This window comes from Pholis gunnellus (genome assembly GCF_910591455.1).
Source record: "Pholis gunnellus genome assembly, chromosome: 14".
Classification (NCBI taxonomy): domain Eukaryota; kingdom Metazoa; phylum Chordata; class Actinopteri; order Perciformes; family Pholidae; genus Pholis; species Pholis gunnellus.
In genome coordinates this window covers 23,261,513-23,281,739 of record NC_136541.1, presented here as the reverse complement: position 1 = coordinate 23,281,739, position 20,227 = coordinate 23,261,513, and the positions used below count along the sequence as shown (strand labels likewise).

Genomic DNA, 20,227 nt, shown 5'->3' with positions numbered 1-20,227 from the left:
CTTATTTTAATCTTTTCCTAAAACTAACCAAGTAGCTTTGTTTCAATTCACAAAGTGAACCACACCTTTAAGACTGTTTGTGACAGTAGGTGCAGTTTGCCTCATCTGAACCAAATGATAATGGCCATTGAATGGGTTGAAAACATTTGAAATGGGTGCACCAGCATGTTCCACCCTACACTGTGCAGGTGACTTGCTAGAACAGCGACAAGGACAAGTGTCAAGAACCCTTTCACATCCAAACAACAAACCATCGTGTTCATTGGAAAGTGCAACCACACTGGGCCAAAGCTGAAGGGTTATTGCAAGAATGACGAAACGACAAAACCCCACATTGAAGGATGTACAGTATAGTTCAACTCTGGCCAACATCCTATTCTCACAGGACTTTCAATGACAAGTCCAGATGTCTTCTCATAGCATCAGATCAAACGTTTTTTTCCTTCAATCAAATCAAATCAAATCATTGCTGCTTTTTTTTACTGATCCAGGTGGGATTTGTCCATCCCGGAGTGGCAGCTTCTGTGATGGTGTACCTGGCTTCAGATGGGTCGTGGTCTGGGGAGCAGTGTCGGAGGACAGCTACCATCCTCCTGTCCGATACTACTGGGAAGAACCACTCACTCGGTACTTTTTACTTGTATTGATTTGTATGTATTTGATTATATGATAAAGTCAAAGCTAAAGGACTATTCAAAACCCTTCCATCCACCTAGGCACACATGACCTCTCATGCCATCGTAACCCGTTGGTGGTGAACGTGACCCATGACCTCTCTCGACCCTTCTTCATCACGGCCTCGGTTATCCTCCTCTTCTCCTCCCCCTCTGTGGCAGTGGGAGGTGTGGCCCTGAGGACGTCCTGCCACTTCAGCACCTTCGCCCTGACCGGGTGCGCATCAGAGGGTGGGCTCTCCCACAACTACCTACTTAACACACACACACACACACACACACCGTATGCTTTCACACACACACAGCATGTCAGGTTTCATACAGCGCTTGAAAAGGGGACCATATGTCCACATGTCATCATATTGTGATGTAAGAAAAGTATTCTTCAGATTCACGATGTGCTCTGAAACAACAGAATTGTTCCTATTTGTGTTCTTATAATGGCCAATTCCATTGTTGAAGGCGTGTGCCATAAAAGGGCATGAGACTACAGAGCGGTGTGCACACAAAGAAAGAGGGTGGAGCACCGGACTCCAAAGATTCAAAAACATTCAATAGTTCTGAAGTGGAGGTACAAATGAACTGTCATATTTAATAGCGTCAGTAGTGGATATAAAATAACACCAAAAAGATTTATTGGATGCCATCAGTGTTAGTGTAGACCATAATGTTTAGTAACATACAGTGGAAACCTTAAATAAAAAAATATATATATATATATACACACGTTATATTTATATACAGTTTTCCCAACGCTTTTCAAATGACTGCATACATTCAATTACTGTACCGTGTATGATTCAAATACACTATAATACAGTACAGTACTGTATATAGAATAAAGCTTACTGGAGATCAAATTATAATTAGGCAATTGAATAAAACAGTATTCTGATGTTTACAATTACAGTAACTTTAGTGTAAATATGCTACTCAGCCACAAAAATGTTTCAAAATGTTTTACAGGCCTGAAAATAAACTGCAGGTTATCGTTGCCTAATATGAAAATACAATATAAATGATATCCATTTTGTGCATATGCTGTCATGTATGAAAAGACCCAGAATGTTCTCTTTAAGAGGCCTGCTTGAATACTATGAGCAGATCATCTGAACCGTCTTGATTCTGTCACAACAACAAGAAGCGACTGATCCCTGTGACTGTGATCACTACGAGTTTTCTACTGCAATTAAAATAATTATTAAAGATATTATGAATGATTAAAAAAAATCGAATTGTAATTTAAATGATAGAATTGGTGAAAAACTATAACCAATTATTTTGCACAAACATGTCAGCATTTAAATGTGCAGAAGTGGAATCTTTTTCTTTGAAAACTGTGGAAGTGGATTTTAAGAAGACATTTCTTCTGAAGAACAGTTGATGAATCAATATTTTCAAAATATATTATGAAAGGAAAATGTTTGGGACTTTGACACATGTTATGAACACGTGTTATAAAGAGATACAAACAGAACTGTTCCTGGGTACCTTTTAGAATATATAGTAGTCCGTTTAAAGCTTTATTGTATTTGGACATGAGGAGCTCACGATGGACAATTTCGATTTAAAATAAGGATGAAAACCAAGCAGATAAACGGTCTCTTTAATTCCACACACTCTTCTTTGTTGTCAAAACCTCACGCCTACATTGCCCACAATGCAACTCAACCATTCAGTCTCAAGCAGAGATGAGGAGCACGGCTGCAGAGGTTTGGGGCTGTACACCCCCTGGATTCTTTTAAATGTAAAACTTGTAGCCTTCAGCTGACTCCAGTTATCTCACATGAGGTTATTGATGAGACTCCACCACAATATACCTGTAAACAGACTGTGATGTACACTTCAGTAGGAAAGAAGTTTAGTCTCAATAGGAAAAAGATCTTTTGCAGTTTTTAAAAACCTCCCTCTCCTCCTCCACCCTCTCCTCCCTCTCCCTCTCCTCCCTCTCCTTCCTCTCCATCCCTGAAACAGCTGTTTGCGGCAGCCGTGTCAGCTGGACAGCTGCGTCCCCCCCCAGCTAGAACACGCCTCTGTCAGGTAGGCCCTTTGAAATGAAACCCCCGAACAATTGAAGAGAGTGGAAGAACAAACAAAAGAACTATCTATATATCAGTGTGTCTCTGCAGGTGTACAGGAGGAGGGGAGTCCTCCTACTGCTCTGTCCAGTGTCACCGCGGTTTCAGCATCACTGTCCTCAACAGCAAGGGAACCCTTCCTCACCAGGTACACGGAACATCGCTGTTGGAATAACACCATGCAGTCCTTTGTCCAGTTTTGGCGATAGTATTCTTGCATCATCAGGTCCCTCGTGGGGAATCAAAGTTAGCAGCACTTTGATGCTTCTAACGTGCATATTTTGTAATCTGTGGTGTCACAAAGAGCTCCCAATGAAATAAGTGATTCTTGGTGTTATTAGACTGCACATGTACATGAGATGTACAGTAATGATTCAGGGCTTATAATTGTGGGATCGCTGTCACACGTTACTGTTTACAAGCACAGCAGTCTTAGCAGCTTTTGACCTGTATATCAGGGAAAACACCCTCCCTGACATGCATAAATCGGTCATACATGGCCTTATGCAGATCAATCATAAACCACTTTCCTATATGCAGATGGATTTAGTAATATTTATTAGTAGTTTAGCTTTAGAAATCATCTCATCTCGTCACGAACCGGACCACATTCCGCTCGGGAGAAGACCAAGACCCGCCTTTTCAAGCGGTCTCAGCTGGTTGGGCTAGTCTTCACCAGAGTCTGATTCACATCTTTCCCTCCAGCCCAAAAACAAACGGAGCTGACTTCATTTTAGCCGAATCAAACAGATTCAGATCTGATACAGATCTTACCCAAGTCTTTTCTCTCCTGTCTTTATATAACGGGTCAATAAAAAGGTTGTGCCAAGTGAAAAATCTGTTTTGATTTTTCAGACTCTCAGGGCTTCCGTAGATTTCAGTTTGTCCTTCTCACAAATTCTAGAGTAGTACTACAATCATTTATTCCACTCTTTGAAACATTTGGTGTTCTTTTTTCACTCATTTGTGGTTGTATTCCCTTTTGCTTCCAAAATCTGGGGTAACTCAAGCCTCTAATGAATTATGAGGGAATCAATGCATACAAATAAAAAACAAAATAAATCACTTCTAAAGATTACAAAGGGTTGAGGCAAAGGCTTCAATATTGAGATGGAAATCAGTAAGGACCTCCCGCTGTCTTCATTATTACATTTATAATATAATGTGTCATCAGGCATGTTTAGAGGGTTTGTTTTTTTGTCGTTCTTTTTTTAATCCTTTTGGAAATGAGACAAACTTCGTCTTTTGTTCCAGAGAGAATCACAGCTGGAGTGCTTCCATGGTTCGTGGGATCGTGTAGTTAGCTGTCAGCCTGTAGACTGTGGCCTGCCCGATCAGTCTCATGTCTACCACGCCATATTCAGTTGCCCCTGGGGGACCACCTTCGGCAAACAGTGCTCCTTCACCTGTGGATCACCAGCTATACTGCAAGGTAAGCCATAGATACGTCTAGTCCATTAGTTCTAGTCTACTGTTGGCATGTTCTTTGTTAAAGGGAGCATTTGCCTCCTTTTTATATGGATGTCCAATCAGCTTTGAAGGGGAAACGTAGTCAACTGAAAAAAGTCCTCAGCGAGTGCTATATATATTGACAGAGAAAGCAGAACCGTGCAGGCAGCGCCTACATGTACCAGAATGCATTGCTCGCCAACACTGATTGGACGTCCACACAAAATGTGGCAGATTTTCCCCTTTAAACAGCAATGGATCATAAAAAACACTGTCAGGCTCACCATGCAAAGACATATCTGTGTTAAAAAAAAAGATAACAAATCCTCAAAATGATGATAGTATTATTGCTTATATGCTGCTGTTCTCTGGTCATGAGATTAACCGAAATTCAACGAGTTTCAATCAAACTGACTTTTTGAATTATTCACATTGCTGATCGACATTCTCAATCAAACATACCTTTGAATCCCGTAATGTTCTCTGCTGCTACGACCGACCTCCTGACAGTCACAGCTCGGGGTAGTGAACCCACAAACCTCCAGCAAGATGCTCCCACTAGTCACAGTCCATAAAATGAAATGGACATTAAACCTTGATTTTACACAATTACACTTTAAAATTGGCTTGTTTTTTGTTATTTTTTACAGGGCGCAACAGTGTTTATAACAAATTAGTTTGAAAAAGCAGCTCAGACCAGGGAAACTAATCTAGTGTTCCAATAAAAATCACAGAGGGAATGCCATTTACAAAATCACAACCACGGATTCTCTGGCTCCTCACAGCGCTTCTCTTTGCTTTATGACTTTTTAAAACGTCAGTGGGGACTGTAGTTATTTAAAATTCAGGATGAACACCGACAGAAACATCTACATGGCATATTCCTGCTCTCTCACACACACACACACACACACACACACACACACACCTATACACACACACACAGCACAACCTCCCTCCACTGGGATGTCCACAATGATTTTAAAAACACCACTTGCACCATAATGAGTCAGAACAATGATGGCACCTATAATTTGCAGTACCGCCACACACAAATTCATATTTACACACTAAAATAAAAAATAAAAACGCATTGCCCCTTTCTGGTAATGCGAGTTACGCAATGTAGTAGATGCTTCTTGAAGCAATTAGATGGAACAAGCACGATGTCCACACACTGAATCAGAAAGAGTCAGCACTTAGAACCCATGTATTCATGATCCCAAACACAGATTGCACAGATATAATTCTATTTGTGGCTTTTTGGGGTTTGGTGAAATGTGCTTGAAGGCCGTCATGCATCGCTCGGAGAGCAAAGAGCGCAATGTCTTCAGTGCACACCAGTGCAGCTGTGATGGATTTTGATCACCGCAACACCGGCGCAATGTTTAAATGGCTAGTAAAAATGTATGCCATGTTAAAGATTCATTACGTTTTATAGTCCAAATAAACCAATGCGAACGGTCGAGGGGGTTGTGATTCTCTGAGCGTACCGACGCTCGTGCATCATGTGAGGCTATGCAGGCGTAGGAACTATTAGCTGAAGTCTCTTTTCTCCTCATAACTGTACGAGACAGAGGGGGACACAAATGAATCCATGCTGTTGACCTACTTGTACTTCTTTGTGTACTTCTTTGTGTTTTAGCTGTACGGAGTTCTAAACAGTGTGGTGTTTGCAGCTTTCTCAAGAACTGCTCGCACAAACAACTTCACCCTCGACACATTCTAACTAACGACTAGACGATTCAATTCAATACACTCAGACCTTTTACTTTGGTAATGTTTGCAAACTTCATCTAGATATTGCTGTGTAACCAGGCACCAACCTCCAGTTCTGATGAATAAAGCCAATGGTGATGTTTCTTAAAAGCTGCATTCTCTCTAATATCCATCAGGGGGCGACTCCTCTGGTTGTATAGAAGTCTATGAGAAAATGACTCTACTTCTCTCTTGATTTATTACCTCAGTAAACATTGTAAACATGAGTTTATGGTCTCAATCTCTAGTTTCAAGTCTTCTTCAATACAGCATGATGTTCATTTAGTAAATGATGGTCCATTTAGAGTCAAACAGACCATAAAGCAGGGGATGCTTTAGGGCGGGGCTACTGTGATTGACAGGTTGCTACCAGAGACGTATACATCGTCTCTACGTCACTCCTACACAGTCCAAATTTGATCACTTCCTGTTCACTGGTTGCAAAAAGCCAAGATGGCCACGGACACATTGCTGAACTCGAGGCTTCAAATTGCAGTCCATAAACCAACGGGTGACATCATGACGACTACGTCCACTTCTTATTTACGGTCGATGTGTGTAACCGACATTACTGAAGTCAGTTACATGTTGGTGACTTCATGACTCTTCTCTAATTGATATGGTCACACTTCATTTCACAATGCCACAGAAACATTTCTGTGGTTTTATAAAAGAAAAATAAGATGTTAAACCACCAAGATTGTTGTTTCCTGCTTGTGGTCCCATTGAACTCACTCTGTCAGGGGTCACTTTCACATGTTATACAGTCTCCAGTGAAGTAATGTCCCATACAAGCTGCACTTTAAATCAAGGATTCACTGGAAAAACGTCGAGGTAAAGTCAAAGCTGTCCTGAAGTGAAAAGTGACACTTAATCTGACTTCTGATCCTTCTACATAGATTCTATGGAAGCTCTTCCAACCACACCAGTCAGATGAGCGTTACAATACAAACCAACATAGCTAACTGCATATAGATAAAACAAAACCAATTCTGTACCATCATTCCATTAATGTAAAATAATACACAGATATACTTCTTCTTCTGCCCATCCCTCACCCTTCCACCATGAAAATGGAGCCCATATTTTTTCCCCATAATCCCGCTTAAACTGACCAATGAACCGAACCAAAAACATAACCTTATTGGCGGCGGCACTCTTTCCTCCCCCCCTCCTCCTCAGGTGACAGCGACAGGTTGGTGTGTTTGGAGGACGGCCTGTGGTCTTTCCCAGAGGCCTACTGCAAGATCGAGTGTCCCGAAGTTCTGAACATACCCGACGCCAAGCTGCTGACAGCGGACTGCCTGGCCTCGGGGCACGACGTCGGCTCCGTCTGCCGTTACAAATGTAACCCAGGCTTTTATGTGATAGGGAGCCTCAAGAAGAAGACACCCAGGTAAGTGCTACAGCAGCCAGTGTTTGGAGGGCATTTATACCAGCATCACTCATAAATAAATGTCTGTATTACATTACATTATAGTCATTTAGCAGACGCTTTTATCCAAAGCGACTTACAATTCAGGTTCTATCACACCGTAGGCACAGCTATGGAAGCAATTTTGGGGTTAAGTGTCTTGCTCAAGGACACATCGACATGTGACTAGTGGAGCCAGAGTCGGGAATCGAAGGATGGCCCTGCTCTCCACTTAGCCACTGTCGCCCCCGATAGTGGTTAGTTATTAATAGCAGTACATGGCATCTTAAATCTTCCATGGTAGAGCTGTATAATCTCCTCTTTTGTTTCTTTCCAGTGGGTTCTATATGATTGACACCTTGAATTATCATATGGATTGATTTTTTTTCAGGCATAACATTTATTTTTATGTAAAAGGACATCACAAAATAAGCACTGCAAGAAGAATAGATCACACGTTGTGGTTTGTGCTTTAAATGCTGCTAAGCCTGTGGAGACGGGGTTTTATCACACATACTCCCTGCGTAATGGAGGAAAATCCTCTCTTTCCTTTGTTTTACAAGACTCCCGTTACACACTGCTTGATCAAATTAGCTTATTTGATTTAAGCATTTCATGCAACGGCGTAAGAATGCATCACATGAACACCCAAACCTCAATGTTGTTAATGTATAAAAAAATAAATAATATGGATACAATTTAAAGAGGCATTATTTTTTGTGTGGTCCACCACCTGCAACTCTATGTTCGGTTTTGCTCACATTAGGGTCTAATAAAACATGTGCCGCTGTGTCATTACTCAGCCAATTGTGTTTTTTTGGGTATCTGCTCATTACTGACCACAGTTCACATGTTAATGAGTCCTAACAGGAGGAGACACAGGCTTTATTATCCTGCTTCAGATGGACTTCTATATATTACACATTTTCCTTGCTGTCCTGAATTGCAGTTAAAATGCAATGTATCAAATATCTAAGTTGACTTTTACTCTCATATGAGGCCAGCATAAAAAAATACATTTTATAGATTTGTCCACACAAAATTTCCACCCAATACGGTGGAAAACCATCGTCCACCAAGATCCATTTGCAGCTGGGTGTCTTTTTATGAGTTACTCTTTCTCAAACGTGTGTAAACATTTTAATAACCCCGATGCTTTATTAATCCAACATGTGAAAGTGAACAGCAGCAGCTATTATAGAGCTTTAAACAGGACTTTTACTCTCACCTTTGACACTATGTACACGCACACACACACACACTGTAGGACTGCACTCAGCGGGGGTAATGAGTGCATTCGGTTGGAGAGTTTGTTAAAGTAAACCTTCTGTTACTGGATGGTACTACACAAGAGGTTTCAGCCATGTTACATTCATTTGTTCTAAACTCATCTGTCAGGTGGATTATATCTGTGAAATATCCTCTGGTCCAAATGTACAGCAGTATGCTTAGAATTTAAAAAACAAATCCCCAAGAATCGAGCATGAACTAGAGGTGAAGAACTGGTGGCCAGTGTCCCAGTACTGGCTGCACACCGGCCTCCAGTTGTTTTGGGCACATGTATTTCTCAAAAAAAGAAATGTAACTCCTTGAATGTAATTCAAACTGGTGTTGTTCCTTAGAGTTAAGATCACTCAGAGATTCACTCTTTTGCTCTCTAGGAAGTACTTCAGGTTGGAGTGCCTGGAGGGGGGGCAGTGGGAGGAAACTAACTGTGAGCCCATATGCTGCCCGGCCCCTCCTGATGTATTCCAGGGCATGTACACCTGCACCAACGGCCTGTACTACGACACCCTCTGCACCCTGCAGTGCCCAGATGACACAGAAAATGTACGATTTTTTAATGTTTGGTCACATCAGGGTGGGACACTTGAGTCTTCTATATTATGCGATACTATTGAAGAAGACTTGAAGCTAGAGATTGAGACCATAAACTCATGTTTACAATGTTTACTGAGGTAATAAATCAAGAGAGAAGTAGAGTCATTTTCTCATAGACTTCTATACAACCAGAGGAGTCGCCCCCCGATGGACACGAGGGAGAATGCAGGTTTTTAAGACACTTCTGCACCGGCTTCACTCGTTAGAACCAGAGCAACAACTGTAAAGTTTCATGATTGCATCTGAAACGGTTGCGTAGCTATCGTGGTGGCAAAAGACAGAAATATAACAATCTGGCATACCCTCCTCTGTGGTAGTTCTTGCTGCAGTCAGTCTCTGCAGAACCACATTTGACCTTGTTGTTAGCAGTTTCATCTCGGAACTACTTTCTTTCTACCAAACTACATTACTGACGTTGCAGCTCCATTAATGTAGCTCCAACTTGCTACGTCACGAGCCTCTCGTCCATGAGCAGACAGACGCTTCCTTCTGTGCAGTGGTACGGTTTGGTGGATGTAGTTCGGTAGAAAGAAAATAGTTAATTCATGTGCCATCTAGTTCTATTATATTGGAGACAAGGCAGACATCTCTACTCCCAATATCTCCAGCACTTGGCAACTACTAACTAACTAATTATGGTTGGAACTAATAACTGTCACCACAGTTCATTGATGACCACCATGGATTTTAGTATCTGTCTTTGTCTCCAGAGGGAGATTCGCTGCACTAAGGAGGGTGACTGGACTGCAGAGTTCACCATGTGCTCCAAGCTCCAGGGATCGTGCTCTCCTCCGGCCGATCTCAACTCTGTAGAGTACAGTTGCGACCAAGGGATGGATGTCGGTGAGTGCAACCTTCTTTGTCAGGGATGAGAGTGTAATCCATCAAAATAAACAGTCCTGATTATATTCTCTCCCTTCTGTTAAACAAAATAAAGCCAAGCACAGGAGCCCGTCTTGTCTTTGGCTTCACTAGACTAATAGAAAAAGCAACCACGGCAGTAGAGTACCTTTTTAACACTTACAGTGGACAGAAAGAGGCTTTTCTCTACAACTCACTGTACTGACCCAACGCAAGTATGAGTAAAATAAATACTCTACTTAAAGATTTGGCGCCATCTAGCAGTGAGGATACAGATTGCAACCAACTGAAACTTCTCCAGTGTGCTGAGCGTGTAGAACTTCGTGGCCGAAAAACATGAAAACACCAATGTCCCTATCTAGAGCCAGTGTTTGGTTTGTCTGTTCCGGGCTACTGTAGAAACACGGCGACAGGCTTCCGCTCCGTATGAAGATAAAACAACACTATCTAAGGTGACGAAAAAACAACAATTCTTATTTTCAGGTGATTATACACTCAAGACTAAATGCTAATGGATCCCCTCACATGCTGCACATTGGACCTGTTTGTTTAAGAGCACATTCTGTAGTAGCTTAGAAGTGTTAAACTGAAAATGAAATCATGATATTACACCAGTGTGTAATATCATGATTTCAAGCAGACAATGCATGGGTTATGGAGAGTTTGTCAAGCTATATTTGAAGTTCATCGACGTATTATGGGAGATTATTATTAAATGCTTTGGTTTTAAATTTCAGGATGAGACTCCTGAAAACCAACTGACAAACTTGCAGCAACCAACAACACACACACACGCGCACGCACGCACGCACGCACACACACACACACACACACACACACACACACACACACACACACACACACACACACATACAGTAAAAGCCCTCACAGTGATGGTTGCTAAAGGTCCAGACCACAGGTGACTGTGTGGTCTCTAGTAATGTGGTCTGTTTTTTCCCTCAATGTCTGAACATGAATAAATTCAACAGATGCTAATGAGGGTTAGAGGTCAGTGTAGTTTGAATTTAATTTTTCAAACTTTTCCTTGCAGGTGCTTTTTGCTACCCGACATGCATTGTGGCTGTAGACATGGATCTGCGTGACCCGGTGGTTCTGCCCAATGGCTCTACAGTTGACTCTTTAAAGCACTGGATGCTGCCCACCAAAGTCCAGGTGAGACGTCTGAGAGTTAGAGTTAGTCAGTTTGATTTGTCTCCAATGATTCTATTTGAGTTCACTTCAGTTTTTTTCTGTTCTGTACTGTCTCTGAACAAATATGAAATAAACCACAACAATAAAGTGCACACTTTAGTGTACGTTTTTTAACGTGTCCGTTCCGCACAACGTGATTGGTTGACCTTTATTCTTAGTGCCAAAGCTCAGAAAATCAACCTACTTCCGGAAAAAAATTATGTTGCTTTTTCACTGTGTAATATTGGCTTTATGTATTTATGACATTATAAACAGTTAAATAATCGCACCCGGTGTGTAAAGGCATTTTGTCATAGTCAACGTTAGCTTGGCTTATTAAAACATTAGCATGGCTTACTAGCACGTTAGCTAACTTTAGTTTATGCACATGACGCTTACGATTATGTAACCCAATCTCCAGTTTGAAACGCAGGCTTCCTGTTAAAAATGTGTTGTGGGCTCTTTGGCATGACCATTGTGCTGCTACAGCTGATAATTTAAAAGACCTACTGTTGGCAGCTTAAGTGCAGTTTTTACAGAGTCAGTAAGGAAAGAATATCTATATTTGTCAAACACTAGTTTTATTCACAAACTGGTATTTGATATATACTTCTACGCTTCAAATTTATTTCCATTTGATCCAGTTCAACAAAACGCAGAGCTTAGAGGAGGGGTGCCGTACGGATCAGCTTGCAGAACCGGTTGCACCTGTTGCTGTTTCGCGCTGCTCGACGGGGCACGATGTGGTGAAAAATGAGAGCCTGGTTGGTTTCATTAACCACAACTCAACGAGGGGCTTGTGGATTTGCTACCATTCGGAAACTCTTGGCAGGCTTTGTGAAACGCTCCTTGTTTTGCTCGCTGCCATGACAAACAGCGCTGAGTCCCTTTGACACAAAAACACCCATCAGAATGAATAATGCATCCAAACATCTGGTGGTCTGAACAGCAGCATGGAGTGCACTGAGCTACTGCTGCAGACCGTTCATTTCAGTTGAAGACAAAGAAACTTATTTGGGGGACAGTCAGCATAAAAAAACAAACATCCGCTGCTTTGCATGTTTGCAACCAAATAACAGGTTAGTTACCTGTTACCTTCATGATTACTACTTTACTTATCTGACCTCATGTCTTTATGAGCCATAGTGTCTGGTTTCTGCAACATTGAGAAACAAGCTCAATTTAATAAGCAATGAAATGGGTTTGTGCTTTGGCAGTTTAGAGCTAATGGTGTATTAAAAGATAGATGGAGGGAGACGATGACTTTTGACTTTTTAATTAGCGTATATTGAACTACATGGTTATGAGCTGCAACACATCCCCATGAAGTCATGCACCTTAATACCGGTCACACTGGAAATACATTTCAAAAGGAGAAAAAGTTGAAAAAATGATATCCTGTCGAGTCTTATAGGTCTTATTATCTCAATAGGTTGAGATAATGTCTAGCTTTTTCGAATAGAGATCAATGATTATTCATTTCTGGACTCAGGCCATGTCCTTTGAATCTACTGAAGTCATCTGCCACATTGTCTGTCCCCACTACAGACAATTATTAGCATTTAAAAATGTTTCCAGTGTAAGTCATATTTTTTGAACCTCCATGAGACCAAAAAGACTTCTTGAACTGGACATATTTTGCAAGAAGTACAGAAATGATTTTAAATTCAAAAGTCTCTGAGTAACCGAGATTGCCTACAAATCTGTCAAATTTCATCACAATATGTGCAAATGTGTTTCATATCAAATGTTTGACTGAATCATTGGCAAGACAGTATCTTTAAAAAAACTAAAAACAATGAGGAAAACCATTTTTAATTCCCGGCTGCACCGGCTAACCACACACTATCACACAACCGAATCCGACTCGTGTGTATGCGAGAATGTGTTTGTTATCGTTCAAGTGTTTTTGCATTTCTGGAAATCACAGGCAGATAGACGAGAGTAAAGGTTCCAGTTGACGTCAAGCCTTTCAGGAAACACACACATCTCACACACGCAGTGTAAACAAGTCACCGTGAACAAACTCGTAGGAATGTCAGATCTTGGGTTCTGAGTTAGAGGGCTGTTGTTTGGCCTTTTTAAGGCGGGTCATGTTACTCAATATCATATCTCAGGAATCGCTTCTATGTTAATGCTGTTGCAAACACTGCTCCAGTTTCGCCTGACATTTTGGGTGGTCAGCCAGGCAGTTAGTCCGCCCTTGCCACGGTCAAATACTTGGACGGAGGTCCGGTTACTTACGCCATATCTCTGGCGCTGCCTCGTGATTTCGAGGCATTGGGTTAGTTCAAATCTCAGAATCAGGTCTCCCTCGCTGGGTCGGGCTGCATAGGGAATCACAGGGGAAGGGTCCACTTTCTCTGTCAATGTTTGTTAGTCAATCAGCTATCTGCTAACCACCTTGTAAATTCCCGGGGTCAAATAAATGACAGAGGACCACAGCCTCGCCTGGTTTTCACCATGCAACTTTGAGTTTGGCATCCACTTAATTAAGTTGTACGGGACAATTATTTTTTATTATTTCTTATTTCTTCCATTACGAGGTTTTCATGCAGGCAGACACAGCAAAAAGCTTGAAATTGTCATAATGTATTGCATATGTCCGTGACAACAATGCAATATTTGCAAGTCTGCAATCAGAATGAGTGCAGGATGTAGTCTTGTTTTATATAACAAGGTAAGGGAGGCCAAGTGCTAGCAGATCATTGGCAAAAATGTACCATGACAGCGTCATTTATTGTTTCGTCATTAGAAATAATAAACTATAAGTTCCCAGAAAATTTGTGTTTTTGTTGATCTCCCTTGACCTTTTTCCTGGTGTGTATATTTACACAAAAATTATAGGCAGAACCCCATCACATTTACAGCACGCATTCATTCTCCCCGGAGGATGAACACTCCATGAGCTTTTTCCTCCACACCACCATCAGGCCAAAACGTCAACACATTATTTTAAAACAATCCAATAGAAGTATTGATTTAAATACATTCATGCTCCCAGTGATACAATAGCCTCCTTAGATTTGAGCCACTCCAACATTTATCTGAATTTGAAATAAACATGGAGTAGGATTTGGGGAACGATCTCACCACAAGGCCTGTTAGTAGCTGTTCTGTAGCTTTTTTTGTCTTTAAAGTTTAGATTGAGAATCATTTTTTGATCTTTGCAAAACAATCTCACCAAAAGATCCAACTCAAATGATGTACGACTTAAAAATGAAACTTAAAAAATATGTTTACTGTCAGTTCATGTATCAGAATAAGAGGACAAATGTATGTTTTCTGTCTCTGGTTAATCAAGACTGACAGAGGGAAAATCACTCCATGAGTTGGTTGCCATTATGCTCCATCTATGGGTACTTAATGAATTTAATCAATGGTTATACCTGAACACCACTTGGGAGCCTTACACTTTAAATTAAAAAAAAAATGCTTTTGTTACTGAGTGTGAAATTGTTTCCATGGCAAACACAGTGGTTATCCATGTCCTAAGACTGCATTGCTCAATTGTTCTTCTAACACGTTTTGTTTTCCAGAGCATAGTCTGCACAGGAATGATGAAGTGGTACCCTGACCCTCAACACATCCATTGTATCCAGTCATGTGAGGTAAGAGTCCAAATACACAAATAGCTAATAGTTTCCATCCAGATGTCAGTTTCAACAAAGGTATTTGGCCAAATACAGTATCAGTCAAGACCAGTGGCGGGCCGTGCATTTTATACCTGGGCCTTCAGTGCTGTCCTGCAGCTGAAACACCACCTAATAATCTCATTATGACACCACAGCTACAGTTATTTGTTTCTAGCAGTGTAACAATACACGTATTCGTATTAAATTCTTCGATACGAGGCTTACAAACCGAACAATACTTTTGAATATTACTAGTGCATTTAGGAAATACAGAATCTTAAATTGTGGGAAATATAATGTTTTTGGTAGACTGCGGACAATGGGCTTTGCGACCTCTGAACCCGGAACAAAAAAAACTAAAACAAAATACAGCTGAGGCACCGCACTTCTGGGAGGCTAGGCTAAACTAGCTTAACAAACAATAACTCCGCGCATGACGGTATGCTTCGTAAATAACGGACAATGCATATTGTCCAAATCTATATAATTAACACAATGACAACAACAAACTCACAAGAACCAGTCACATATATTCATATGACAACAGAGCATGACAAATCAATCCAGCAGACCTCCAGCGGAACACGCATTCTGCTACACACTCAAGGGCCATTCAGATATTAGATGTAAAAAAACAAACGCAGTTGATTTACTTAAAGACAAACTCCATCCTCCTTTCTTTGTTGAGAAAGAGTTTAATCCCACGGTTAAATCCCAACTCACAAATCCGTTTCTCCTCCTCCTTCAGCCATTGAGTGTTAAAAAAACAAAGCTAGGTAAAAAAAAAAAAATCTACACCAAGCAAAATGGTAAAAATGTCATAATTTATTCCATATCTTTCAATTTTAACTCTTACTACTCCGACTAAGCCTCTGATGGCATTAATAGTAACGTGCTCGCCTATTGACCAATCACAGCACACGCTGCACCTCACTGTAGAGCTGCACCTTTAAACTGAGCTGCCCGTTAATGCTGACGTTCTAGTAGGCCAGCTAGCAGCTCTGGCACGTCAAAGAATACGCCCAACATGTCAAACTAAAGATCTGATTGGTTGAACACTGACAATCAACAATATCGTTCCCATTCACTTAAACTGCAAAGGGATTCACTTCTGCAGGCAATGAGAAAATAAGATAATGGAAACAATATTTTTATAAATTATAATACATGTAGTGTATTTAAGAAAAATTATTAAATTATAAAATAGCTATAACTTTGTGATTCTATTTAGGCCAGCAGAGAAGGCTTTGCAGGCCCTGACGGCCCGCCACTGGTCAAGACTAAAATAGCCATTCACTCATTTAACAATTACAAAGAATTAGAAACGGATTTGCTGCAGCTGAGAGTACCTGAGTTAAGATGTCTTTCCTGCTGATGTGAGGGTTAGAAACTCAACTGAACTGGGCTATCTGGTGGAAACGTGCCATATCTGAGCACCAAGGGGCTTTGGGAACATGGTGTTTGATACCTCTTGCTTAACCAACCGGTGGTCTCTTTTCCCAAACATTACTGCAGGTGAAAGTGTAATTCGGTTCTTATGTACCGTGTCAGCTAGGTCCACATGTCTGCTTGCTTTCAAAGCCTTCGAGGTCAGGGAGACCTCAGTTTGGCTTTCCTCCTGTTATTTATCAAGGAGTACTTAATCCTTAAAACAATTAGACCATTTCTGGGCATCAGCGCATTAAATGTACTGCCCTAGCCAGACTTTTCCAATAATATCAAGAATGAAGCAAAACATGCCGAATCCCTGCTGCCATCATTACTCAAGATGCCAGAGCCAGTGTGCAATGCGCTTTACATTTCATGATGACAAATTTATATTCTCACACTGCAAAGACTCCCTTTCGAATATGTCTGGAGAACCTTTTTTCTCATTTTTACAGGGATCTTCACGTTGCCAAATGTTGTTATAGGGCTTCCAAATCGAATGGATTATCTAATAAAAGAAAATAAATGAATCACGGCATTATGTTACATTAAGATGAATCATTCAGGCTGACACAAGCCTCAGACACAAGACGTTTATATGTTTCTGCCTTGTTTAAACACTAGTGTTCGCTGGAACTCTTACTGTTTTACAAAAGGAGCCGGATAAAGTTTCTTGTTTGTTGACAAGGTAACAAAACCTAATTTCTTATGAATTTCCATGTATTTTTAAGAAAATTAAATTATACTTGTATTGGAAACAATAGCTGGATACTTTTAGTTGTATAGTAAAATTGTTTAGTTTATATTTTTGACTGAGACAGTCAATTAGTCATAAAAGTCCTAATAAGTCAGTATGAGACAAAACGTGTATTGTTTGCTGGTAATAGGTTTAAAATGAAAATTATAGATTTTTTTCTTGTTTGATGTTCACCCACGAGCATAGCACAAATAGAGAACACAAAGAAATACAGGAAAACCCTGCTCAAATATCTTTCCCTGTTTCTGGGAGGGTCAATAAATAGTAACCAAGTTATAAATAGACAATATAGTTCAGTACGTGAGTCGGTCCATCCAACACTTTTTTCAAAAAACAAAATATCTTACATCTCTTCTTTCTAGCCATAGTTTTCTGAATATTTATAGCAGGATGACTTGTAACAAACCTGTTAAGGTTCTCATTGTTGTTACATTTCATCTGGTTAGTTTTGGATTCACATTGCAATTAATTGCACAAAAGTACTATTTGTGACATAACTACATCCTGTCGTCATCACCTATGTAAGCTGCGTCTCTCTATAGTCACGGCTGTGCTTCTGTTGTCGCCGTGTTGTCATTGCTCGGCCGTCCTCTCGTATCCTCTCTCTTATACTCTCGAAAAAAAATATTGAAAAGTGTTTACGTTTCTCCAACTGACTCATAACACTCATTCAATCATTGTGTTCTGTTGCATTGTTTTACCTTTGTCCAATTCTGATGATAGCCAGCCAGAACTTCCTGTAACGGGTCCGAAAGTCCAAACCATCCCCAATTTAAAAAAAAAGTTTAACTGTTGAAACAAACTGAACCATGGTTCATTTATATTCTACCGTGACCACCTGTTTTTGTCAGACCAAGGTTCGGCTGTTTGGTCCCGACCGTGATCCGGGGGTCTTGCTACAGATCCAGCTGAATAGTCATAATGTCAAAACCAAATGTGGTCAGTGTGAAAGGGCCCTGAGGCTCTAGTACATGCGTATCCTCCATAGCACGACTTAACGCAGAATTGGTTTGGTATGAATATTCACAATGCACCACTGTCACCTCAGAATTGACCTTTTACCAATACTTAAGTTTATGAGAATATAGTAACCAGGGGTAAGTTGGGTTTCTGTGAAATAGCCTCGGTCTAGTGTCCACTTACAGTACGAGCTTCATTCCAGGGTGCTCAACTACATCTCACAGTCTTCATCAACAGCTAAAGTTTGCTTGGTTGTCATTGAGATGGCTCAACTGTCATTACACAACCTAAGCATCGAAACGGTCACCAGGTGGTCATATCTGAGGGAGGGGATCGTACACCACTTTTGTTCAAAGATCTTCTTTGGAAAAGAAAACCATCCCCACAACATCAATCTACCGTGACATTGTTCTAGAAAACAGCTAGTAAATTGACCTTGAGTTATGATTATTTACTGTCACAACATAATTGACAGATCACCATGAATGACATTCAAGTCCCCGGGGGTAAAACTTCCTCAGATTTTGATGACCTCATGGTCTTCCCCCCACCCAGCCTCTACACTTCCCATTACTCTGATTACCACTTCTGGTAGGAGTGGCAAAATGGTCAGCAAGTTGTTTGTTCCTTCCAACGCCTACATAATGTTGGGTATAAACATTATTACACAGCCTCTAGAGGCCGCTGTAGCACAACTTTAGACTTTTGGTATTGTTCAATGTTATCACATTTCTGTGTGCTGTAGTTTGTATCATAATTGAAAGTTAGTTGCAATTTAACGTCCATCGCTGCTCATTAATATTCTAGCAGTGACAGTAAATCATCTAAAGTCATAAATCCAGATAGTCTTTATTTGGCATTCATCCGTTGGGTTTAGAACTACTGGAACTACTGATGGAACACATAAACTGTTGATGTGTCACGGTATTAAAATATTCCTCCTACCTTCCAGCACTACATTTTCCCCTTCCACCTTTCCTTGAATGTTGCTAGGCAAAACAGTTGCTTCTGACCCGCTCCTCCATGACAACACTGTAAATTATACCAGACCACATGTGCTGCATAGTCCACTATGCCAGATCTCATCCAGATGCCATTGCTCCCAATCGTTTTTACTCTGCCTCTCTTTCCATTCTTTCTTAAAACACGGTTGACAATAAATGTAAAAGTCAGCTCAGGTACCTCACCAGCACAGCGGCTCCTACCACTGCCAGTCTGAGACTCTTCTGTACTGGTTTCATCTACTTTATAGCCTTAGAAAGGGATGCATCGGTGACAAAAGTTTCTTTCTTAGAATGTTCTCCGCGTGATTAAAATGTTTGCTGGACCAATGAGGAGAAAGAATTTGATAAGAGTGTATAAGAGACACCCAATTAAACACATCGACTCATGCATCACCTAATATGAGGCATTTCGGCAAAGAGGACAGAAAATATTTCAACCATTTGGTTGGTGGACGCTGTGTTAATCCCCTTGATCACATCATGAAACACCTGTGTAGTAGTTTCCCAGTCTGAAAAAAGTAACAATGAGTTTCACATCGATGATTCAGGATAGTTTATATCACAATATCACAATAGTTCTGCGTGAGGATATGCACCAATAGAACATGTCTGATTTAAGCTCTCCACTGGCTCAGACAGGCTGAATGTTTGCTGTTTGCTTTAGATGGGAGATCAGGGTTGAAATTAGCTGAAGACTAAGTCGACCAACAGTGAACTGAACAATCTATCAACACCTGAAACAACACCTGAAAACCTTCAAGACTATTGCCTTGTTCTATACATGGCTTTGTTTCTTCTGAAACACATACTTGTTTAATTGAAGACAATCACAACCAAAGCAAATGAATCAACTCTGTCTCTGCCTTTAGTCTCTGTAGACTAAAGGCAGCCAGAAGAGTAGAGATTGTTTGTTCAGACAACTGTTGGACAGCAGAATAATATGATTATGATATGAATATGATTTGTATGTTAAATTTACAGTAAGTGGAATTAAAGTGATCCAAATGGAGTAAAAAAACACAGGTCTTTCCACAAAGCAAATCATTTGGGAGAAGCTTTCTTAGTTTATTTATTAATACAAAGCTTGTCATCCAAAAGAGTCAAGGATTCTTGATCAACTTAGATGGAAATATGGGA

General features: G+C 40.6%; 1 protein-coding gene across 1 annotated transcript in view; it reads left to right on the top strand.

The window, feature by feature from the left end:
- The window catches only part of pappa2 (pappalysin 2), a gene marked incomplete at both ends in the record, with an annotated part of 71,623 nt that overhangs the window by 43,731 nt on the left and 7,665 nt on the right, over positions 1 to 20,227 (top strand). Inside the window, 10 exons of the mRNA XM_079173655.1 lie at positions 492 to 627; positions 717 to 891; positions 2,649 to 2,714; positions 2,804 to 2,900; positions 4,007 to 4,184; positions 7,142 to 7,355; positions 9,035 to 9,203; positions 9,965 to 10,097; positions 11,167 to 11,288; positions 14,846 to 14,917. Of these exons, the coding sequence (XP_079029781.1) occupies positions 492 to 627; positions 717 to 891; positions 2,649 to 2,714; positions 2,804 to 2,900; positions 4,007 to 4,184; positions 7,142 to 7,355; positions 9,035 to 9,203; positions 9,965 to 10,097; positions 11,167 to 11,288; positions 14,846 to 14,917 (1,362 nt within the window). The remainder of the gene's footprint in view (positions 1 to 491; positions 628 to 716; positions 892 to 2,648; positions 2,715 to 2,803; positions 2,901 to 4,006; positions 4,185 to 7,141; positions 7,356 to 9,034; positions 9,204 to 9,964; positions 10,098 to 11,166; positions 11,289 to 14,845; positions 14,918 to 20,227) is intronic.